At 40.2% G+C, this 25932-nt stretch overlaps 1 protein-coding gene across 2 annotated transcripts in view; it reads left to right on the top strand.

Annotated features, from left to right (window-relative positions):
* syde2 (synapse defective 1, Rho GTPase, homolog 2 (C. elegans)) overlaps window positions 1-20250 on the top strand; it is a 35551-nt gene extending 15301 nt beyond the window's left edge. For both annotated transcript variants that reach the window (XM_058072661.2, XM_058072663.2), the window contains exons 4-8: window positions 565-1694; window positions 6906-7032; window positions 15391-15572; window positions 15708-15939; window positions 18322-20250. In XM_058072661.2, coding sequence (XP_057928644.2) covers window positions 565-1694; window positions 6906-7032; window positions 15391-15572; window positions 15708-15939; window positions 18322-18995 — 2345 coding nt within the window. In that variant the 3' untranslated portion in view covers window positions 18996-20250. The remainder of the gene's footprint in view (window positions 1-564; window positions 1695-6905; window positions 7033-15390; window positions 15573-15707; window positions 15940-18321) is intronic.
* The last annotated feature ends 5682 nt before the right edge of the window (window positions 20251-25932 follow it).

Here is a 25932-nt window from a genome sequence, read left to right on the forward strand (position 1 = left end):
CCTCTTTCCTCTCACTTGTGGAACCCAGAATAGAACTGCAGTCCCCCTCTGAAAATAGAGGCTGTGAGTTTGGCAGGGTTAAGCTATGTATCTCTCTTTTCACCTCTTTTGTGTCTATCTCCATCCATGGTACTAGTCTGGTATCTGAGGTTTTTAAAAGCTTAAAAAAAACCTTGGTCTTGAAACTTGGCATCCTTTAGGCATCCATCTAGTGGGCATTCTTGCCTGATCTAAATGAGGTTAGTTCTAAAAGCAGTCATCAAAGGACTTGCCAAGTCATGTGATGCAGACTTAATCCTGCATGAACTCATGCTGCAAGGTGTTCCCTCTAAAAAGCAAAGTGTGTATGTAACTGAGGGAATGCAAGTGTGGACAGGGTGTTTTTGTGTTGAATTAAGGAGGGTCCATATGGACCTACCCTTGGATAACAAACTGATGTACTGTTAAGTGAATGTCTTGGTTTACATACAGTGCAGAGTGCCAAAATGTATATTGCTGCCACTAAAAGGGAATGGGAATCAAACATGCTTTTAACTTCTCTGTACCGTCTTGTTGCTTTCCTAGATGTTCCTGACATGAGCAATACCCTTGGCTTCTCCCCGCCCTCCAGCCCAAACCCCACTAAGAAGAGCAGCTCCATTAATTGGTCATTCCCAGACAAGATCAAGTCTCCGCGCACGGTCAGGAAGATCTCCATGAAAATGAAGAAGCTTCCAGAGCTCAGTAGGAAACTCAGCGTCAAGGGCCAAAGCAGCAGTAACGCCAATGGAAGCGGTCATATAGAGCACAGATCCCAGTCACTCCGAGCCACCGGTGGAGGGTCTGAAGCCCCCCAAACATCTGGCTCTCAGAGATTAGCTGCATCTGGGGTTGGGCAGGCCAGCCGGAATGTGATCTCACGCTATCACCTCGACAGCAGCGTGTCCACACAGCATAGCTTCAATAAGAAGAAAAACAATGGGAGTTCCAAATCCGCCAGCAAAGGGGGGTACTTAAGTGATGGCGATTCACCTGAACTGGTGGCTAAATCTGGGAAGCACGGGTCTGTTGAGAGTAAGGGGGGGAGGGGAAAGGACACAGATGGAACTGGTGGAAGCTCAAAACTAAATGGCACAGATTTGGACATTGATGCTTTCCGCCATTACAGCTTCACAGAGCAGCCCAAATGTAGCCAGTACATCTCCGGACTGATGAGCCTGCACTTTTATGGGGCAGAGGACCTGAAACCGCCTCGCATCGATTCTCGCGACGTTTACTGTGCCATCCAAGTGGACTCCGTTAATAAAGCACGAACTGCTCTCCTCACATGTCGAACTACCTTCTTGGACATGGACCACACTTTCAACATCGAGCTGGAGAATGCCCAGCATCTGAAGCTGGTTGTGTTCAGCTGGGAGCCCATGCCGAGACGAAACCGTGTCTGCTGCCACGGGACGGTGGTCTTGCCTGCACTCTTCAGGGTAACACGTTCCCACCAGCTGGCGGTCAAGCTGGAGCCTCGCGGGCTCATCTATGTCAAGCTGGGCCTGATGGAGCAGTGGCAGAACTCTTTGGATGGAGGACCAGATGGAGACAGGGAGCCCCAAGTTTTTGGTGTGGAAGCGTGGCGAGTGGTGGAGAGGGAGGACACCGGACTCATGGTGCCGCTGCTTATAAGCAAATGCATCAATGAGATCGAGAAGCGAGGTTACCAGGTGAGTCCGAACCCAAAGTTAAACCTACCAGTCCAAATACACTTCTCTTTGTCCTTTCTGCTCAATATTTGTTCCCGCTGCCCCATTGTTGCATTTCCTCAAACTACGGTGTGGGCAATGTGGGGGGTCTAACAAGATATGTGCACGTTAATCGTGCGTCCAAAAAACTAGAGCCATTAAAGGAAGCCCTCCACGTTCATACACAGTACACAACTTGAAGGTCTACATTGAAAAGACATGTGATGCATATAAAAGCAAAGTTGTGGAACACAAAAGCATAATGATGTTTTCTATGGGGCACTCGACATCCTGTATGGCGTGTGATGAGCCAGCACCCTGCAGCCAGTACTATCACAAGCATGGGGATGAATGGAAAATGGAGAAGTACTACACTATGATGTCATTACCTTCCCGGGGGCCATTTGTTCTCATTCAGAGAAGTGCAAAATGACTTAGGAGACTTAGGTGATGTGGTGATGATGGACCAGTTGTGTTTTTCCTGGATCATATTATCGTCATAGTGCACCCCCCCACCCCCTTCCCAACATATTTGATGTGCTCTTTGAAACCCAGCAGCAGTGTTCAGAGAGGCGACGACGTTCCTTCTAATTAGGAGTCTGTGGCAATAAAAGTGTCTGGCCATTGTTCTCAACATCACTCTAGGGGGGCATGCCAAGGGCAGCGGGTGCCTGGGGCCAACAGGCAAACATTAGACCTCTACAAGGCCGACCCTGACTTTAGTTAGTTAGACTACTGTTTACCTTTTGCAGCATTCATGGTTCTTTGTAGGTCGATTACAATATCAAAACCAAAATCAACCATGATTAATTAGTTAACCTGTAATTAATCACATTAGAATATTAGGAATCCCCCAATTTTGCACATGTAAGTACATCTTTGGATGGATGTTATATTAACATACCACCTATTCACTTTACATTAACAAGACACCTATTTACCTTGTTGTACTTCATTATATTGTTATTACTATAACTTGCCTTTTCAGAGGAAATGTCTGTTGTTGGTCTCTGATTTTATAGTCTTATAGTCTTATAGTTAGTCAGTGTGACTTATATATGTGTTCTTTTTCTTCATTGTGCAATTTTGGCTGGTGAAACTTATACTCCGGAGCCAAACAACGGTATATCCATAGAAATCCTTTAAAAATAAATAAATAAAAAAATAAAAAAATATATATATACATACATATATACATATAATATACAACATATATAATATTAGATAATATGTTATATATAACATATTATATATATAACATATTATATAATACATATATAATATTATATATGTTTTATATATAAAAATGAAAAAAAATCTATAAAATATACAACATATATAATATTATATATGTTTTATATATTTTTTTCTAGGATTTCTATGGATATACTGTTGTTTCCGGACTATATTATATAATATATATATATATTTATATAATATATATATATATATATATATGAAAAATAGCCTTTATTTTATACACAGAAATGATTATGATTAAATTGAAGTGATTATTTAATAGCAATCAGACGGAGTACTACTCACTCAAATGGGCATTGTTAGCTCCGATTCCTTCTGTTTATGTAATCCATTCTGCTTTGTCTTGTTGCATTATGATTGCTCCCCGTTCCTGTCTCTTTTTTTTTGTTTTTTTACCTTCCCCACCACCCCCCTCAGTTTTGCTGCCATCTTTCATTACTGAAATATTGTGTTCACTCTGTATGAGTCTGAGATCAAGTAGAACTTGTGACAAGTAAAGGATCCCCCTCAGGTTACAGGCAGACAGAGGTTAGGAGAGGGTTGACACCAGATCCCATCGGAATCTTCATACTGTGTCACTAAAACATGCAAGGGCAGACAGAGAGTGTGCACTGTGGCTTTTCAAATAATTATGCAGATCTTTGATGGAGCGGGGGGGGGGGTGTTCAGTCAGAGTCACATGACCTCAGGGTTGTATAAGCTTTTAAGATGCTGGATGAGTGTGGGCTTTTTTTTTTTTTTTTTGAAAAGACAGCCAATAATGCCTGTGTCAGACACTGGAGTTACGGACGTGAGCACTCAATGACCATTAAAGAGACATTCTTTTTTACTGGGAGCCATCCCAGTAACCTACATACTGCCGTACATGGCAGTTGGAATGTGAAGAGAGGCACGGCGACGCTGTGTTCTTGTCTACTTTGGTTTTTACGGCATTCTTCCAGTTTAAAACAGTAACGGTTCCACATATTTAATGGTAATGGTAATGGTTTTATTTCATTTGAACATGCATCAGATTACAATTGAATGCATCACATAATCAGTTCACAGTTCCACATGTCCAAAAGGAGGAAGAAGCAAAGCTTATTAAATCCTACCCCTCCAATCAGTAACTGTTACATTTGTTCACTTCCTGCTTTCCATAATACAGTTTAAGTTTTTTTTATTTTATTTTTTTTAATTTTATTTATTTATTTTTTGTCCCGTACCGAAGTACGAGGTAATATGATTAAGATTAAGATATGCCTTTATTCGTCCCTCAGTGGGGAAATTAGTACAGAAATTAGTTAAGCAGTACAAAAATACACAATATAGAAAAATAAACAATATAAACAACCCAAGTATTAACAAAATCAACAGTTTTTCCCAGAGTTATATACAATACAGTATGTAGATAATATGAAACGAGATGAAATATATGACCAGTCTATACACTGAGATCTTGCTAGTGAGTTAATATGAGGCATTATGGAAATACTTCACATAGAACTTAGTATATTGCATTTAGAGCCCTTAATATTGCACATGGAGGTTGATCAGATATTGCACAGTGGAGTGGAGTCTGATGAAATAACTCCAGCAGATCCATGTGATTCAGCATTTACAGCTCTGGAATAAAGATTTTTGGTAAAAAAAAAAAAAAAAAAAAAAAAAAAAAACTGGAAAAATAGGCTCCACCACAAAGACGGACGCGCGGCCGAGATTCTATCTGTTCTTTCGAACGTCATCGTCATTAATTAGTGTTGTGTGCATGGATATTTTGTGATGCACATTTGTGTGTTTAGCATTAAGCTTGTTAGCTTCTGATGAACAACGGCAGAAGAGTTGATTTGTGATAAAACTGTAATTCGCCATTACCAACTCCCAGTATAATTACAGCAAATACCGTATTTCATCTCACCTATGGAGATGCATGATAATAATAGCAGTCCTAAACAGGGCCACAATTTGTTGGAATGCCTTTGGCTCACACTCAAGAAGATTAATACTGTCAAGTACCCATTTCCCTTTTTCCTTTGTGGTACGGATGCTTCTATAAAGTCATTAAACTGATTTCAGACTGAACACTAATCCCTCTGATCCCATCATTGCCCTCAGCACCCGACAAAGAATCCACATGCTTGTTGAAGAAACTTGTTTTGTTTGACCTATTCTGCATACAGGCCTGCTGCTGCCTGCCGTGTTGCTTGGCAGCCGTAGCGTATAAAGTACAAGCCCTCTTCCGAACTAACAGCTGTTACCCGCCTGTGCTTGACTCGCCCCCCCAAAACAGAGACTCTCTTTTTTCTGAATGGACGTGTTGTTCATTGTGTCCACCGACTTCTGTTTACTCACACACAAAGCTAAATCCTCGCCAAATCTGTCCTCCACTCTCCCACTCGTGTGAGGTTTACAAGATGAGGTTGGGCTGTCCTCTGGAGCCCAGAATGATCCGTAGTACGTGTGTGTGTGTGTGTGTGTGAAACCGGGCCCTACCCGCCATTCACAGCCCACTGACTTAACATGTTGCCACGGCAACCACACCAGTTGGTCAGCCATGCCACATACCAGACAGACACATGTAGGTGAAATTATGGTATGTCTGTCCCCCGGACTTAATCCCAACATAAGACAACTGGTGCTTAGTTTCACGATCAGATATCAATGGCGGGAGAAAGTTGTGCAGGTCAAAACACATAACTGGTTTATTGCTGGCTTTTTTAACACTCCAGTTGGGTCTGGGTGGAGCTCATAATAATGCTTTTTCATATTTCAATCAATTTCACATTTTATGATCCATTCTGTGAATACTTCAAGTATCTCTGAATAACAAAAAAAAAGTCAGATTATTGCAAGAATATATAATTAATATGTAATTAATGTAATGTGTAAATACCTCCCAATGGAAAAATTGATTTGTTTAATTTGGGTAAAGAAATGTTATTCATTATATTTCATCAAGTGTAATGTTCCCACAGGACTGCAATCTATCTGTGGGAAGGGGTGGTCGGTGGTCTTAGTCTAGTTTGCAAAATTGGCTATAATGCAAAACTTCCAAAAATGCACCACAAATGGCCCCCAGGCCAGATGTTGTTATGTGTGTAACACAGGGGTCTCAAACACGCGGCCCGCGGACCAGATGTGGCCCGCAGGACACTAGTTTGAGGCCCCCGCCTTGATATGAAAGTTTAATGTTAGTGCGGCCCCTGATATGGATGCTGTATGGTATCATGTACCCAGAAAAAAATTATTACGTTTGATTAATGTTCATGTTAAAGGTTAAATAACTGTTAATAGTTATCCTCCCTATCCGTGTGGAAGTGGTAAGTTTTTGGCTATTTAAGTTTAAAGGAAATAACTTGAAGGCTACCGTTTAGGTCGCTAGCTCTCTAGTTTGCGAGTTAGCATGTGTCTCAAGACCCTGCCGTTGCGCAATATGTTGTAAATAAAAAGAGTATAAATGTGACTATAGTCGTGTTTTGTCATGTCTACAGGGCTCTAATAATGCTTTGTTCATTTTAATCTGAAAAAATAATTTGTCTACCCACCAACTATATGTGGTTTCTTAAGGTTTTATTATTTGCCGTTTTATTATTATTATTATATTTATTTATTACTGATTGATTTTCTTTAGTCTTGATTTGTTTATTTATTTTTCATCTTATTTTGTGTAGAAAAATAAAAAGTAAGATATTTGAGAACAGTGGAATGTTTTATCAGAGCTTTTCTTGTAGAAAATTGGAACCAAAGCGAAGTTTTTTACATTTTTTTGTTTTTAATAAATGCGTTTTTTGGGGTTTTTACTTGCTCCAGTGGCCCCCAAGTAAATTGAGTTTGGGACCCCTGGTGTAACAAATTATCTGTCAGTCCTCTTGTTTGATTCTTCCGTGAGCCACGTATGTTTACCTGACCTAATTCCAATTGTGTGTGTGTGTGTGTCGGGGGGCGTGTTTACAGGTGGTGGGGCTTTACCGTCTTTGCGGCTCTGCAGCTGTAAAGAAGGAGCTACGGGAGGCGTTCGAGAGAGACAGTGATGCTGTGGAACTCTGTGAAAACACCTATCCTGACATCAACGTCATCACAGGTAAACAGTAGCACGTGATGGCAACACACACACACACACACACACACACTGTAGCATTTACATGGATTTGGTTTGAGCCATTCCAATGACTGAAACACTTACAATTTCCCCCAAACATGTCTGAGCCGGTGTCTTTTTTTCAGATAAGTCAGCACATGTGTGTCATATGTGTCCATGAGCGTGTGATGTTTGTTGTTAAAGCATTCCAGAAGTCAACATACCAGTATAGACTGGTGCCGGAGGGAAGGGCCCACACACACTCTCACTATCGGACTGTGCTGTACATTCTGGTCATTCCTTCTTCCTCAGGATCCTAGTTGATACATGTTCTCCGCTGTCCCTTTTTGATCACACGGAAGTCACATCAGGCCTCTTTTATAACGATACTCCAAGTGTAAAGTGAAGTTTGACGTTTTTCTCCTGATAGTATTACAATAGCTGTATTATTTTATTGTATTGGTTATTTTAATATTATTATCCTTTCCAATTCTATGACAATGGTTAGGTTACATGAAAAAGCCGTGTCACTTGGATTGAGGGTTTGGGGGTGGGGTGGTTTTTAGTAAAAAGTGACTTGGTCATTATTATCGCCAACAAAAAGAGGAAGAGACCATGGAAACCCCTGTTCATTTAGGAGCCGCTGTTGGTTTTAGGAAGAGGCCCCGCATAGGCGTTGTCCTATCATGTCCGCATTGATTCGCATTCATTTGCATGGCAGGCCAAAGAACACAGTTAACAGTTGAGCAGGTTCGAAAAAAAGGCCCAGCACCAGTGCGGCTTGTTGGTTTTTGCTTGCTGCCTAAATTTATGGATGAGTGGAAGTGGACAGCGACAAGGGGGAAGGGAGGATAATACCAATGCGTCACTTCATTTTACTATTAATGAATTTCATCCATTTTTAATCCGTTTTATTTGGAACATAAATAGCTTGTCATTTTCATTTCTAATTGAGTTGCGTACATGTACTGAGGGAGTAGAGCTGAGAGCGCTGGATTGTCACACCGCTAATTTAAAAGTGGAGCTAGTGAAAAGGATTATCCAGAGGTCAGGGTTCAATCCAAAGCTTGCAAAACACGATCAGTGTGGCTCACCGTTGTTTCAAGTCACAAGCACGGTTCAAAGAAGACTTGCAAAAATGTTGTCAACATGAGCAGACAATCAACAACATCTTCTCCGTCAGCTAAAGAGAGGGGGGAGTTTTATAGTTAACTCTTTGTTTAATTGCTATTGTTGTTTCAGCTGGACTTCCCAGCATGCCTTGCTGCCATTCGGAAATAAGAGTTTGAAGTTGCATCGAATGTTTAGCGCTTAGTTGTTGTCTATCAAGCAGTTGATTTATGTGATGCTTTAAGTTGCTGTGAATGGGTTGTGTTTTTTGTTTTGTCGCACCGTGAGCAAGTATGTTGTTCTGTTCTGTTCGGCCCCTATTCTGGAATTTTTAGCCCAATGTGGTACACAACCAAAAGTTTGCCCACCCCTGTTCTAGGGCCTCACACTGGGGTGTTTAAACATTTTTTCCAGTGAAGGCCAAATACAGAAAAATACATTTTACTGTTTTTTTTATTATACTTTTTTTTTTACTTTTTGTAATTTTATTGTCAATCAATACTGTGTTTTCAAATGACTTTTTCCCCAACCAAAATTTCCAAAAATTACATTTTTATTTGTTGTTTTGTTTCTCGTAGTATTACAACTTTAAAAAAAGCTTATTTTTCCTCATTATATTACAACTTTTTTCTCTTTTTGTTGCACCGTGAACAAGTATGTTCTTCTGTTCGGCCCCTATTCTGAAATTTTTAGCCCAATGTGGCACACAACTCGAAAAGTTTACCCACCCCTGTTCTAGGGCCTCACCCTGGGGTGTTTAAACATTTTTTTCCAGTGAAGGCCAAATACTGAAAAATACATTTTTACGTTTTTTTTAATTATAATTTTTCTTTTACTTTTTGTAACTTTATTGTTAATCAAGACTGTGTTTTCAAATGACTTTTTCCCCAACCAAAATTTCCAAAAATTACATCTTTGTTGTTTTGTTTCTTGTAATATTACAACTTAAAAAAAGCTTATTTTTCCTCAACTCAATTACAACTTTTTTCTCTTTTTGTTGCACCGTGAGCAAGTATGTTGTTCTGTTCGGCCCCTATTCTGGAATTTTTTAGCCCAATGTGGCACACAACTCAAAAAGTTTGCCCACCCCTGTTCTAGGGCCTCACCCTGGGGTGTTTAAACATTTTTTTTCCAGTGAAGGCCAAATGCTGAAAAATACTTTTTTACGTTTTTTTTATTATAATTTTTCTTTTACTTTTTGTAATTTTATTGTCAATCAATGCTGTGTTTTCAAATGACTTTTTCCCCAACCAAAATTTCCAAAAATTACATCTTTGTTGTTTTGTTTCTCGTAATATTACAACTTAAAAAAAGCTTATTTTTCCTCATTATATTACAACTTTTTTCTCTTTTTGTTGCACCGTGAGCAAGTATGTTGTTCAGTTCGGCCCCTATTCTGGAATTTTTTAGCCCAATGTGGCACACAACTCAAAAAGTTTGCCCACCCCTGTTCTAGGGCCTCACCCTGGGGTGTTTAAACATTTTTTTCCACTGAAGGCCAAATGCTGAAAAATACATTTTTATGTTTTTTTTAATTATAATTTTTCTTTTACTTTTTGTAACTTTATTGTTAATCAAGACTGTGTTTTCAAATGACTTTTTCCCCAACCAAAATTTCCAAAAATTACATCTTTGTTGTTTTGTTTCTTGTAATATTACAACTTAAAAAAAGCTTATTTTTCCTCAACTCAATTACAACTTTTTTCTCTTTTTGTTGCACCGTGAGCAAGTATGTTGTTCTGTTCGGCCCCTATTCTGAAATTTTTAGCCCAATGTGGCACACAACTCAAAAAGTTTGCCCACCCCTGTTCTAGGGCCTCACCCTGGGGTGTTTAAACATTTTTTTTCCAGTGAAGGCCAAATACTGAAAAATACATTTTTACTGTTTTTTTTATTGTACTTTTTTTTTAACTTTTTGTAATTTTATTGTCAATCAATACTGTGTTTTCAAATGACTTTTTCCCCAACCAAAATTTCCAAAAATTACATCTTTGTTGTTTTGTTTCTCGTAATATTACAACTTTAAAAAAGCTTATTTTTCCTCATTATATTACAACTTTTTTCTTTTAATATTTTCCCTCTTTTGCTGTTTTTTTGTTAAATTCTATTTTTAGAATGTGCCGCAGGCCAATACAGAATTTAAGTTGGGATAAACTTATGTGCAATTTCTATTTGAATCACGTACTGTAATGAAATGCGGTTCCATGATGGAGAACTGGTTCAGTTACCCATATGATACCGCTTACAAGCTCCGGTTATTAGAGCTGTTGCCGATAAATTGTGGTCTTTAATTCGCCTCCTCTGACATGTCTTTTCCATCGCCCGCTTCCCTTCTTTACCCCCACCCTCAGCGGTACTCCAGTGAAGACATGGAAAGTCATTAACAAGTGCCCCCTTTGTTACCGAACAAACACAGATGGTATTTGGCTCATGCATGGGGGATTAGCTGAACCCTGTGCAAGCCAGGGAATCAGGCAACCCCTTTAGAAAGAGCTCCAAGCTTGCGTGGGTGTCAGAATAGTTCTTAACGTATAGGTTGGGGGTTGGAGCATCTGTGGTGGTTGTTCACGTAATCTACCGGGTTAGAAGTTAGATTTGTCCATGGACGGTGTTGGTGACTGAGGAAAAGGTGGTGTGACATTGACTACTGAACCCCCAACCCCCTCAATTCCCAAATTGAGTTCTGCGAGGGCGTGCAGGACTGCATGGAGGGGGGGGGGGGGCTGGATGGGGAACAAACTCGTATTTGTTCTCGAGGTGCGGTGTTGACTGCGGCACTGACAAGGGGAGTGACCTTCCACTTTGTTTAAACAAGAGGTTAAAGGTAGAGCCATGCCCCAGTGCATTGTGTGCCTTGTAGTGTTTGGTGGCGCATTCAGACCGCTCAAATGGTTTGACTTCACATTCATTCATTCATTTTCTACTGCTTATCCTAATGAGGGTCGCGGGGGGTGCTGGAGCCTATCCCAGCTGTCTTCGAGCGAGAGGCGGGGTACACCCTGGACTGGTCGCCAGCCAATCACAGCGCACATATAGACAAACAACCATTAACACTCACATTCATACCTATGGACAATACCACACAGAGATGTCTGAGAGTGGAATTGAACTTGGGTTTCCTAGCTGTGAGGCCTATACGCTAACCACTCAATCGCCGTGCAGCCGTTTGACTTCACAATCAAGTCAAATTCTTTGAAGATCCTACTTGGAACTTCCGAGATTCAACCTCAAAATGTTTGAAAAACATCCACAAATGGGCGGGTCGCTATAGCAACATATTTATACATTGTATACAGATATGCTGTATGCAATTCACATAACAAGTGGTTGCAAATGCTAATGTTGTGTATCTTGGTCAAGCCCATAAAATTGGATTGTGAGAAGCTAAAGCATTTTGTCTGTTTGATCAGGAAGGTGACACACCTGCAGGGAAACACACCTGCCCCCCCCCCCTCTTAGTCCATGACCTTGTGTGTTTGTGTATGCGCCCCGGAGAAGTATTGAAGCATTTGTGCATGATATATGTGTGTGTAAGGCGCTAACTTGGCATATAACACAAGTGTAAACACACACTGACTATGCTAATGATTTACCCGAGTGGATCTCGTCCCTAACGTGCACACTGAACGATTCAAGACAGTAGAACTGCTTCACTAATTTAAGAACCAAAAACATGTCTGAATCTGCTCACGTGCAGTCACATTTTTATCTCGAAAAACGTCTCGGCCCGGATTGATAACAGGAAGCCACACAATGTCCACAAAGCATTTCCCTGTAATCTTTCGAAATAATCAGTATGTCTTCACCAGCGTGAGGGAGAATGAATGTTTACGACTTCTTATCATGTTCTGCTCATACCAGATTTCCGAAGTAACGTGACAAAGATAACCGAAAACAGAAGCACTGAGGAATGTGATTTGGGGGCTGACAAAATGACAAACATGCCACAACTGCTGTGGAGACAGTGGGGGGGTAATGCTAACAGGGGAAAAAAAAGGAAGTTTGCATCAAGTCCTGTTAAAATTTGACTTGCCGTCTTGGAGCTGTGTGTGTGTGTGTGTGTGTGTGTGTGTGTGTGTGTGGGCAATCAAGCTGGTTTTGGATCTGTTGCTTTTCCTGTCGAGGTTCAATGACTTTCTCAAGAATGCTCTGTACCTCTGTGACAGCGTGTGTGTGTGTGTGAGAGTTATTGCTGTGTGATGATAACAAAACACACACTGTGTACAGTACTTATTACCTCTGCCAGGGAGTTTCTGTTCTCGCTCGTGTCTCTTTGATGGGATACTAAAAATGAAACACAAGGCGTAGTTTAATGAATTTGCAGGAGCTGTAGAAATCGATGCAGTTAATTAAAGTTTAACAACATTTCTCAACAGAACGTGATTGAAAAAAATCACTTGGCATAGTCAGTATTCATAATGATCTGTTTTTATTTTTATTATAGAGGATGTATTTTACTGTTGTTGGGTCTACAGACAGTGCCACTGAGGAAAAGACAGGAAGCAGAACTGGAGGTAGCAGAGATGAGGATGCTGAGGTTCTCATTGGGAGTGACCGGGATGGATAGGATCAAGAACGAGTACATTACATGTTAGAGGAGAGATAGTGAATATATTGGTAGAAGGATACTGCATTTAGAGTTGCCAGGTAGGAGGCGTAGAGGAAGACCAAAGAGGAGGTTTATGGATGTAGTGAAGGAGGACATGAGGGTAGTTGGTGTGAGAGAGACAGAGATTGATTTGCTGTGGCGACCCCTGAAGGGAAAAGCCAAAAGAGAAAGAAGAAGAAGAAGAAGGTTGTATTTTATTCAATACTCAATACTGTGTTTTCATATCATGTTATCTCTTAGTGTATTAATTTAAATCAGGGGTCTCAAACTCAGTTTACTTGGGGGCCACTGGAGCTAGGGTCTGGGCGAGATTGGGCCGCATCAGGTTTTCCAAAAAAACCAACAAAAAACGCATTTATTAAAAACAGAAAAATGAATAAACTTTGCTTTGGTTTCGATTTTCTACAAGAAAAGCTCTGATAAAACATTCCACTGTTCTCAAATATCTTAATTTTTATTTTTCTACACAAAATAAGACGGAAAAATCAATAAACAAATCAAGAATAAAGAAAATCAATCAATCAGTAATAAATAAATATAATAATAATAATAAAACGGCAAATAATAAAAACTTAAGAAACCACATATAGTTGGTGGGTAGACAAATTATTTTTTTCAGATTAAAATGAACAAAGCATTATTAGAGCCCTGTAGACATGACAAAACACAACTATAGTCACATTTATACTCTTTATTTACAACATATTGCGCAACTGCAGGGTCTTGAGACACATGCTAACTGGCAAACTAGAGAGCTAGCGACCTAAACGGTAGCCTTCAAGTTATTTCCTTTAAACTTAAATAGCCAAAAATGTACCACTTCCACACGGATAGGGAGGATAACTATTAACAGTTATTGAACCTTTAACATGAACATTAATGAAATGTAATAATTTTTTCTGGGTACATGATACCATACAGCATCCATATCAAACTTGCTTGAGCCGCACTACATTAAATTTAAACTTTCATATCAAAACGGGGGCCTCAAACTAGTGTCCTGCGGGCCACATTTGGCCCGCGGGCCGCGTGTTTGAGATCCCTGATTTAAATGAATATAAACAGGAAGGGCTTTTTTTGTGTGTGTTGTTACTGCTCTGAATTTAAGCGCTGATTCTTAGGAGCTTTACAATAAGCTAAATGTAGAGCCGTCTTTCCCTCTCTAATCCTATATTGTCAAGCCCTTACATCCTGCTATCTATGGGTAGGGAAGGGAAAAGCCCCGAGAATGTCATCCAACTTTCTTATTTTAGCGTATATTTCACATATTTCATGTCTCCCCAGTAGCGAGAGGAATACAATTAAAAGTGTGAACCCCTTAGGCGCTCATAAAGAGCATAGCTGGGATTTACTGTGATTAAAACGTGCCCTTCATTCTCCGCACTGAGTTTGAGGGATGTGAGTGGATTTGCGGTGTACTTTTTATTGCCGTTTGCTCTAAATAGAACGGTAGAACGGTAACGGTTTGATAAGTAGGAGTGAAAAGTTGCGGCAGTGATAAATTTGAACTTCCTGTTGACGTCATTCTAATTAGACTACGGGAGTCGCTACTTTGGGGGGGTAATACAAGCAGGATGGTGAGCAGATTCATGACCTTCCTGTCGCCAGGCAACCTTTGGAATTTGCTATGAATAATTGTGAGCTATTTTCCGCATTGTATGTTGCGCTTTGCAGCAGTTGATTCATACTTTGCATATTTAAATCCCATACGATTGTTACACTTATATTGGACAAACACCTCTATCTGCTTTAAAAAACTGTTATTGGTCGGTTTGTAGCACATTACTTCCTGTGTGTATTGAACTCGTTCGTAGGGCGGACAGCCCACATATGCAAATGCCTTTTTGGATCTGCATGGATTGGTTGCAGCTGCAATAATACTCCCCTTCTCTCTTTAATTACCATTTTTCGCTCGTGATGGATAGATAATAAGCTACATGGTCGAGAGATGTGCTGCAGGCTTCACTTGCTTCAGTTAAAGTCAGTGTTTATGACTCCACCATAAGAAGGACACTGGGTAAAAATATTCCTGGACAAAAACCACGAACAACTAGCTTAATGTAACGTGGAATTTCATACCAAAAGTAAAATATGGTGGTGGTAGTGTAATGGTGTGGGGTCATTTTGTGAATGTCTGACCTAAAGCTGAAACCAACCTGGGTTCTGCGGCAGGACAATGATCCGTAACGCACCGGCAAGTCCACCTCTGATTGGCTGAAGGAAAACTAAATGAAGACTTTAGAGTGACCTAGTCTTCAGGCTGGAAAACCCTCCAATGTGGATGAATTACAACAATTCTGCAAAGACGAGTGGGTCAGAATTTCTCCACAGATCTGTAAGAGACTCATTGCAAGTTATTGCAGATGCTTGATTGCAATTGTTGCTGCTGACTAAGGTTGGTCCAACCAGTTATTAGGTTTAGTAGGCAATCAATCAGTAGGCAATTATTATTCTAGTACTACAATTCTTCAGGGGCTTCGTGGAGGCAGACTTTGTTTTCTTGTAGCGTCATCCACCATACACACTCAAAGTACTTTTTGCAGATAAAAACATAGGCTTTAAGGTACTGTCGGGGTTGTTTATTGCCCCACAATAATAGCTGTCAGACTTCCTCATAAAGCTAGTTTTGTCCCAACCTACAGGTGTATTAAAGGACTATCTACGAGAGCTACCCTACCCTCTGATTACCAAGCAGCTGTATGAGGCAGTGCTGGACTCCATGACCACCAGACCTCTCAGGATGGGAGCAGGGGGCTGTGAGAACGACCAGGCTGACTCAGAACACACCGTCAGTCTGCTGGACAACCTGCCCGAGGTGGAGAGGGTGAGTATATTGTGCTCCTGTGTGATGGAGTTTACTGGAAACTCTCATCTGAGATAGCAAAATGTGGTGTTGTCTTCACCAGTGGAACTCCTGCAAGTACTAATCATAATAATGAATGTATTGCACTTGTATCAGATGACACTGCGGAAACTTCTTGACCACCTCAAGCTGGTGGCGTCCCACCAGGAAGTCAACAAGATGACATGTCAGAACCTGGCGGTGTGCTTCGGACCGGTGTTGCTCAGCCAGCGCCAGGAGGCGTCCTGTCACAGCAACCGGGTCTTCATCGACTCCGAGGAACTCGCCAGTGCACTGCACTTCAAAAAGCACATTGAAGTCTTGCACTACTTGCTGCAGCTCTGGCCAGGTAATTATTCCATGCTTATATGGGCCTGTCTTAAAATACCCAATCTAATATGTTATATTCTCATTTAAGTGCATTATTTATGGCAATATATCCTCATAAAACAACTCAGAATGCCGCGTATTAATGACTGCGGTGGCTGGATCTACTGTATTCATAATACCTGTTCTTAAAAAGAACAGTGTGTGCTTGCTTGCACAGTCGTTGGAGTTCAGTAGATTGTGCAAGTGTACTCAAAAAAAAAAAAAAAGGCCAATGAGTGGAGTGTACTCCCCCCTTCGTTAAATGAAACCCACATGGGTCAAATGGTCACGCCAAAAAACCACCAAGAGTAATTAAGTTTTAAATTACATGTGTAGACGTAACTGATAGCATTTCCATTCCAGGTTGTTTACACCACCGAGCAGCATCACCTTTCTTTCCTTTTTTCCAGGAGACTACATAGGATGTCTGCACTATCATTAAAAACATTCCAGACTTAACCTTAGCCCCTAAACGTTTCACAATCATTATGGGATATTTTCAGCCACCTCTTCACACCTCTCAGACGGTTTGCATGCCTTTCGTCTGACTGCAACGACATCCAATTGCATTTAGCTAAAAAAAAACTGACATTTCCTGCAGGATGTGCAAAGGTACAAGGGAATGTGTGTGAAATTGTTTGGATATAAATAATATCCTTTACCAGGTGAACGTGTCAGAGGATGTTTTTTTGGCTGTTATGAAGAATGACAGGAAAATGGGAATCCTTATGTTTGTTTTTGTCGCATTCTTAAGTATTTATACCGGATCTCTTGAATGGGTCTTTACAAAGAACACAAGGACATGCTGCCTTTGTTTAGTCGCTGCAAATTAAAATAACATAATGTCTTTAAAATTGCATGAGGCATCAGCTAAGGGTAGGCTAAGGCATGCAGCTTTTGGCAGCAGCAGGAATTTAGTTCAGAACGGGGGTGTCCAAATTTTTTCCCCTGAGTGACACATACTAAAAAACGAAAAGATGCAACGGTTACTTTGATATTTTGTGAATCAACATGTTGATATGTGTAATTTCAAGAAAAAATATGCATCACAGCTTTGTAATGTAGGTGAAAAAAGCTCTTTTTATCCCCGTCTTTGCACTTATTTTATTTTCCAAATATTTCAACTCCCGTCTTAAATAATCTTTTAAAAAAATGTTTTTCATAATTTTATGACCTTTTTTTATTAAAATGAATTTCATTACAATATAGAAGTTTTATGCTATTAAAATGACATTTTTTCCTGTTTTTATTGTGTTTTTATTATTTTATTTATTATTTAAATTTTATTTTTTATTTATGTTCCCGCTGTTTCAAATTACTTGTTGTAAATTTCTTCTTCATAATTAGGATTTTGTTCCTATAATGTTGAGTTTATTCTCTTAACATTATAAAAAGTAATTTGTTTTTTTCCTCATATTTTTATCACTAAATAAAAAAATATATTTTTTCATTACTATTTCAATATTTATGCAACTAAAATTGCATTATTTTTCCTCATATTACAATGTTATTCTTATAGCGGTAGAAAATGAATGAATGAATGATAAAATCACGACTTTTCTCATGTGAGTACAACTTTTTACTCTTAATATTTTGACTTTATACTCGTAAAATTACTGCTGATATTCCCATTTTTGCTATTTTTGGTAAATAATAATTTTAGAATGGGCCACAAATGGGCCACTTAGGGAGATGAGAGATGGGCGGGTGTGCAGAATGTTGTGTTAATGAGGTTTCAGCAGAAATAAATGTGTTAAAAAAAAAAGTGTCTGGGACCAAAATAGCACGGGTCTCAAACTCAAGATCACGGGCCAAACTAACATCAAGTAAGGAGGCCACAAAAATCCCACAGTCCCACAGGAGATGGTTACTGTCCATTTGGCTTACTTAATGGTAGCGGCTGATTAATAGGGTTAATAATAATAATAATAATAATAATAGGGTTAGCAGTAGATAACACTGACCTCACAGTGAGCTTGTAACACAGCGAAATGAACGGGAGGGTTACAAAAATGATAGCACAACACGTAACAGGTAAGTAAACACACCTAAAAATGAATAATAACAACTATGTAAAGTGTAAACATGTAAACAACTTGAGTTTGAGACCTCTGTCGTTGAGTGACTTTTTGAGTGACAATGCTTTGCGTTAATAAACAGTGCTCACTGGCCACTTCATTAGGAACAGCTGCACACATCAGATCCAAAACTTATTAAAACATGTTTGGGTTATTATCACACTCAACGGATCTAATAGATAGAATGAAAGTATGCCTGATGAAGCGGCCAGTTAGCATACAGTATGTATGATCTGCATGGATAATGTTCCATCTGATTGATTAAGCCTGTCTTATCTCTTCAGTTGTGGACCCTCATGACCAGTCCTCCTCCACCGAAGCCTCATCAGCTCCAGCTTCTGACTCGCTCACAGCTCCTCCTCTACGGCGGAGAAAAGAGCGCCCTCAGGTGTTAAATCTCACAGAAGCGGAGATGGCTGGCGTTTTGCGTCCCAAACCTGGACGATTAGACAGTCCGAGTAACCGTTACGCGGGCGACTGGAGTGACTGTGGCGAGAGCTACTTCCCCTGTGAGTTTCCACTTCCTTCCAGCAAAGAGGAGGCAGACTACGACGACGTGCCCTCAGAGGATACCGAAACAGAACAGCCTGAGGATGCAGAGGAAGCCACTTTGCAGGAGGTTAGCAACACTTTGCCTGGTCCTACTGATCAGGAGCAAACTCTCAGCAATAACACGGAGCAGGAGGAGAAACAGCCAGAGCAGGAGGAGGAGAAGCAGGAAGAGAGCAACAATCAGTTGTTGGAGGAAGAGGAGGAGGACAAGGAGAGCGTATGCGAGCACATCTTGCCTCCACGGCTGCCCAAGGAGCACACATACCAGGCTTACATGAAGATTCAGGACATCAGCCCCGTGCTGAGCAACAGGGTCAACCTGAGAGACCTTCAGGAGAGCATCGACACTCTCATCGGGAACCTGGAGAGAGAACTCAACAAGAACAAGATCAACGTCGGATACTGACTGAACTCTCTTTAAATCCTAACTTAAAGGGGCACTTCTTTCCCACGGACATTCCTTCGTTTTTCTTTGACTTTCCCCGTCACGTTGTCTTACTTTGTGTTGTCGTTTAGCTCAAGTTTCATGTTTCATGTTGTTTTCTTCTTATTAGAAGAACCCACTGACCCCCCTCGGGGGTTTAAAAGGTGCCTTAATTGTGTGAAGGTGGTCCACCACATAGAAAATCCACCCTGAAACATCCTGCATCCCCATCTCAGTGCTACAGTATGCAGACCCCCATGCTTTTCCACTGCATGATAAATAATAATCATACAAATCATATCATACAAACATATATTCACTTTTTAAATGTATTAGTTTCAAACTACTTTTTTTTCCTGGCTAAGGCTTTTGAAGCAACATTTGTCATGGAGCACTTCCACATTTTCTCAGCGGTAGGAAAGAATTTCAGACGCATTAGAACTTTCAATTACGTATTGCTTTCCAACAAAAATAGGCATTTGGGTTGTGAAAAAAAAAAAATGTGCTGAGAAAACAAATCATCAGAAAAGAAAGGCTTGCTTCATCATTTTAGCCATGGAAGAAATGCTTTCAAGGCCGTTATTAGTGAGAAGACCTGACTGTGTGTTCCTGATGTTCCATGGGAAGAACTCAATATTTGGCTCAGTTTCTAGCGTGAACGCTTGCTATTTATGACATGGGGGGGGGGGTCCAGTCGTTTTTATATTGCACTTTCCTACATATAGGGTGCCGAAAACCAGAACATCTAATTAATTACAAACTACAAATACAGTATGGATATAGACTCAGCACCTCCAAGTACGAGTACCAACAGATTTAGTTAGAAGTTACTGGTCGATTTATGTTCCTACACTCACCTAATATGGTCATGGGCTTTGGGAGGGGCCGGAAGGACGATATCACGGGTACTAGCGGCCAAAATTTGTTTTCTTCGTAGGTGGTTGGGCTCTTCGTTAGAGATAAGGTGAGAAGCACACCCACCAAAGAAGAAAGAAGAGGCTGCAGGGATCTACATAATCTCCATGGATCCCTGCAGAAGAAAATCACGCTATAAACCTTGCAATCCTTCCTGCACTCGTGTTCCCAGCATCACTTGTTTTTTTCTGCTGCAGTCCAAATAGGAGCTGTAGTAATTCTACTCTTGATCAAAGTTACTTAAGATTTGTCAGATCAAAACCGCCATTGCTGCACAATACTTTGGAACGTGATATTGATAAATCCAATTCACTACTTGGGAACTACATGGGAACTGTAGCATTCAAACATGGTCAAGACCAATGTTGTCGGGCACTTCTACTTTAACTGGGCTTTTTATGTTCGTTTTCTCTTCCATGGCGATGATGCCTGTCCTTTTCTTTCGCACACTGCAGACATAATGAAGTGAAAAAAGTCAACTCAGTCAAGTCAGCTCCATAACTCAATATTGCCTCAAGAGGAATGAACCGGTATTACAAGACATGGCCGAACCTCATGTACGATTCTTTATGCTTCTGCTTCTTGTAAAATGCCGCTAAATGGGAAACTGCCAAAATCAACAACGGATGTTTTCAGCAATCCAGGGATAAATTCCGACTAGACAGTATTTAACCTATATGATTATGTATATATTAATATAAATGTATTGGGAGTGTATTATTTTGACAGCTTGTATTCCGTTGTGTATTTAAATATTTTTGATGACCTTGTAGTGTTGATTTGTAGGAATAGTCGCTTTTCTTCCATTCAAGCTACCTGTACACATCTTAATGTGCTGGACTAACGGTACAACTCAAGCTGTAAAATTGATGATAATATCAGACGTGATATTGTTATTTTTGTCATATTGTGTATATATTTGAGCTTTTTCTTTTTTCCGGTGGACTGAGCTGTGTTCAGCATTTTATGTGTTGTGATATATATTTTTTTAAGGTACTGGACGTCGCATGGTCAACAGCTTTACTGACACGAATAAGGCTGTTTCTCATCTGTATTTATATGTAAAAATATGATTTTTGTAATGTGTCACTATGTTCCCATGATAGAGAGATGAATGCATTGCTTGGGTATTTTTTCCCAGAGGACCAATTTTTATATTTTCATCCTTAAAGCAACATAAGCAAGAGTAGTGAAACCCACATAAGGTGAAACATTCACATAAAAATGTAACTGCATGCTATGATTTTATTATAGTTGTCAGCAGTGCTCCAAAAGTGTAACACAAGTTCTCTAGTGATATTTATGTGTGGATGCATGAGTAAATACACAACGGGATGTTTTCAACTTGTCCTCTGGAGGAAAAAAAGGCAGCATTTCAAGCATAAAGGAAACTTTGTATGGCTCCTAAGTAATGTATGATCATAATAAAGTCTATTATTTTACCTCATTTTGCTCATTTCCACCTCCCATGTTGACTTTTATGTTCATAAAACAGGCTACAGACACTACACCAAATCTTAACGAAATGTGGCATATTTTTCTCATTTCTTTCTTCCTCATGTTTTCACTCAGCTTTATCGCTCAGCCTTGCGTGTGGAGATTAACAAGTCTTGGAATTACCCTTGTTGAATTCTGGGAATCTCCCAAAAACTATGTTCTACCTTCAGGGATATTCCCAGGATGCAGCTGTATTTAACCATCTGGTAAAATTCACTAAGGGAATGTGGCACTTCCAGTGACAAATGTAGGTATTTACACAAATGTATACATGCAAATACTACAGGATACTTAATATTCATTCATTTTATACCGCTTTTCCTCACGAGGGTCGCGGGGGGTGCTGGAGCCTATCCCAGCTGTCTTCGGGCGAGAGGCGGGGTACACCCTGGACTGGTCGCCAGCCAACCACAGGGCACATATAGACAAACAACCATTCACACTCACATTCATACCTATGGACAATTTGGAGTCGCCAATTAACCTAGCATGTTTTTGGAATGTGGGAGGAAACCGGAGTACCCGGAGAAAACCCACGCATGCACGGGGAGAACATGCAAACTCCACACAGAGATGGCCGAGGATGGGATTGAACCCTGGTCTCCTAGCTGTGAGGTCTGCGCGCTAACCACTCGACCGCCGTGCCGCCGGATACTTAATATATAAAATATTAATATAAAAATACTTAACAGGATTTAATTTGTTTGTTCCGATCTCTGATGTCACTTCCTGTCCTCAAGCACCTCAAGTAAATGTGACTATAGGGGTGTTATGTCATATCTAGAGGACTCTAAACTAATTAACAGGTATAAATGAGAGATTTCTGTAAATAAAAATGACTGAGGGTAAATAAATATATATATATATATATACTGATGTAAAAATGCTATAAATGCTAAAACTATTGCATACTTTATAGGTTATTTCTGTATATAAGTTGTATATACATTACATAGAGACGGAGATGTGGTAGAATGAAATAAACTGGGCTTTTTCCTACTACTTTTCGGGCATGACAGTTGTGTTTAGGTTGGACTAAATAACTCCAGACTTTCACAGTTGACTGACAACATCTCTCTCTCCGTCCCAGAAAGAACAAAGAGCGAAACTTCATCTGAGGATGAGGAGCAAGGAAGACATAATAACAGTCTTGTTTGCATAGTTCGGGTCTACATTTGATATCTGCTGCCTGTCAGAGGGAACTGGACGGAACTTTGGTAGACTTCTAATTTGGGCGAGAAACAGAGAGAGAGAGAGAGAGGAGATATGGTCTCTTTAGGTAAACATCCTTGAAAGCCACCTGCAGGTGAAACCAGATCTTCTCCTTCTCTTCCTCGCATGTCTGTTCTCTTAATCTCTGCTGACCTTTCAGGCGCTATCATAGACTGCGAGTCAACCGCACAAACACACGGCCTTTGTTTGAAACTTTCACCACCAAATTCGGTCTTTACAGTAAAGGCCTAATAAAGAGCATCAAACCACCGGGGGAGCACACAAGTCTGGGTGATGAAATATGGAGCCTGAAGGTCATGATGGTGTTGGTATCGGCAGATGTTTCCTAATCCTGACTGAAACATGGTGGCCCACTTTCACTTCTTTCTACAACTTCATTCACAATGGAACCGTTCCCCCCGTCCTACAATAAAACTAGTATGGTTCCATCATTTTCATTTGTGTTACAGAAATAGGCTTGATAGATTGGAATATTTCCATCAGTATGCTTCAACTGACTTCATTTCTCTCCTTTTTAATTGTGCATTGTAACCACTGGAGTTAGTCCCTCCCCTCCCGCTACGTAGCCAAGATGGCTACATTTTTCATGCGATATTGAAAGTAACAAACTAGTCCAGGGGTGTCCAAGGTACAGCCTGGGAGCCATTTGCGGTCCGTAGCTGTTTTTTTTTTCTTTTTTTGATTGTCTTGTAACACATTAAAAAATATCTAATTTAACAAGAACGTTAAGCTAATAATCATAAGAACAATGAAGTCAAAATATTGAGAGAAAAATTGTCAGAATGAAGAATGTCATGACAATGAAGTAATATTGTATAATTTGGGAAACAAACAAAAGAGTTGTAATTTTTGGAAATTAGGTCGAGTATAAAGACAAAACCAAGCAGGGGCGGGCCTGGTTAGTATTTGGATGGGAGACCGCCTGGGAATACCAGGTGCTGTAAGCTTACAGCTGGGATAGGCTCCAGCACCCCCGCAACCCTTGTGAGGAAAAGCGGTAGAAAATGAATGAATGAATAAAGACAAAACCTTATGGAAATAACATCATAAAGAAAAATGACAAATAAAAAAATGTACAAGAGGAAAGTTGGAATAGTTGGAAAATTATCAGAAATGGAAAACACAGCTGTAATTTGATGCATTCATTCATTCATTCATTTTCTACCGCTTTTCCTCACGAGGGTCGCAGGGGTGCTGGAGCCTATCCCAGCTGTCTTCGGGCGTGAGGCGGGGTACACCCTGGACTGGTCACCAGCCAATCACATATAGACAAACAACCATTCACACTCACAATTTGGAGTCGCCAATTAACCTAGCATGTTTTTGGAATGTGGGAGGAAACCGGAGTACTCGGAAAAAACCCACGCATGTACAGGGAGAACATGCAAACTCCACACAGAGATGGCCGAGGGTGGAATCGAACCCTGGTCTGTGAGGTCTGCGCGCTAACCACTCAACCGCCGTGCCTAATTTGACACAAATAAAGTCAAAATATTACAAGTTTATGGGGGAAAAAATGACAATTTAGTAGAACTTTACTCATACACCATACCAGACACATTGCACCAGCGATGTGAAAAAGATGGTTGAATTCCATCTCGCTAAGATGTATGGATAGGAAGTATGCGTCAACAATAACTTATATCCATTATTGCATGTAAAACTAGAATTTTGTGAGAAAAACTGCCTTCGGTTTTGACATCTTTGGTTTTTGTATGACCGTTTGGAATGAATTCATGACGAAAACTGAAGTACTACTGTATTTGTATTTGCATTATATTTTGAAAAAGCCCAAAGACGTAAAAATGGGAACATTTTCTTCCTTTTTTTAAACGTATACATATATACATACATATATTCTAAAGAATGAGGAACATTTACAAACCACCATTGTCTATATATGCATATTTGGTATACCATTTGTTGGCTGTTTACACTCGCAGGACCATACATACAATATACATAAATGTTGGGATTCATTTTCAGGGCTAATTTTTCCAAATTTGTGCCCAATTGGGGACACGATGATGGTGTAATGCACGCGAACTACAGAAAACAGTCATGCGGACTGGCTTTATGTCACATGCTTGACGTGTGGCCGCTTTGATGTTGTCACGGAAATAAGCTTCTTTATGCAGGACATTTCATGATATCCTGCTTGCTGCAAAAAACACTGGTCTGTTTAAACAATAGATTTCCATGTCTTTATCTGTCTAGAAATAAACAAAATATAAACAAAAAGTGTTTTTTTTAGTGACATATTGGAGCCAAGGGCTTTGTAGGACTTCAGGAGGTTTGCCACCAGCTGCTTATAATTATCTGCCTTGTCATTTCCAAGAAACTATGATGCAAAAGTCAATTTTTGGTACCGTTCATGAAATATCTCTTCATGCATGTTAAAGTGAATGTATTGGAATGTGCAGACAGGCGTTCAGATAGGTAGAACTGATTGTTCTGAATGTTATGATAAACTAACATTTTTGGCCTTATTTGGCATACATTCCTATTTTAGTTAATTTCTTGGAAACTATAGCCCATCTACACTTTTTTCTTTATTAGTGACCTAAAGCAAGAAACACTTAGACCAGTGTAATCGGACACTGTAGACTGTGCTCACATCATAAATGAAACTCCTATGATTTCCGTTTCGTCATGTTTTCACAACACCTTCCACATGTAAACAGCCAGCCTAAACAACACAGCTTCTATGTGAAAGGCCCCTACTACAACACCAGGCTCAGCTTAGGTCATTTTCTCCAAAGCATACGACTCATTCAGCTCATATAAACACGAGAGCTAAGTCCCATTAATTGCGGGGAGCCTCTATTCAGTGACCCTGCAGAAATTCCATGCATGCAGTGTCCTTCAAAAGGAGGCTATTAAACACATTTTATAAAGATAAAAAGCTCTCTGGTGTGTTTTTGAGGGTCTTTTGTTCCCCGCCATCCAACCCGCTGTACTTGGCAGCTCTTCTGAGGGCTTCAATATATATCTCTTGACACACCGAAGACAGATCTGCCTGTTGTGGGCCGCCACCACGACGAGAGCGGGAGAAGATGAGCAGAGAGTGAAAGTGAAGGAGGTGAAAGTGGAGGTGAAGAATAGAAGGAGGGAGAACACAGAGGAGCGGCGCCTCAGATCCTCACACACTCCTCCTTCCACCTCCACCTCCATTGGCCTGTCACTCAGGACTGTTTCATTTTTAATAAGGCTAATCCCTCACAGAAGTAAGCTGCCCGTCACCCCTCCCCGTCCTGCAAGAGAGCAATCTCCT

Source organism: Doryrhamphus excisus, linkage group LG4 (assembly GCF_037039965.1).
Source record: "Doryrhamphus excisus strain RoL-2023G ecotype Guam linkage group LG4, RoL_Dexc_Guam_v1.1, whole genome shotgun sequence".
Taxonomy (NCBI): domain Eukaryota; kingdom Metazoa; phylum Chordata; class Actinopteri; order Syngnathiformes; family Syngnathidae; genus Doryrhamphus; species Doryrhamphus excisus.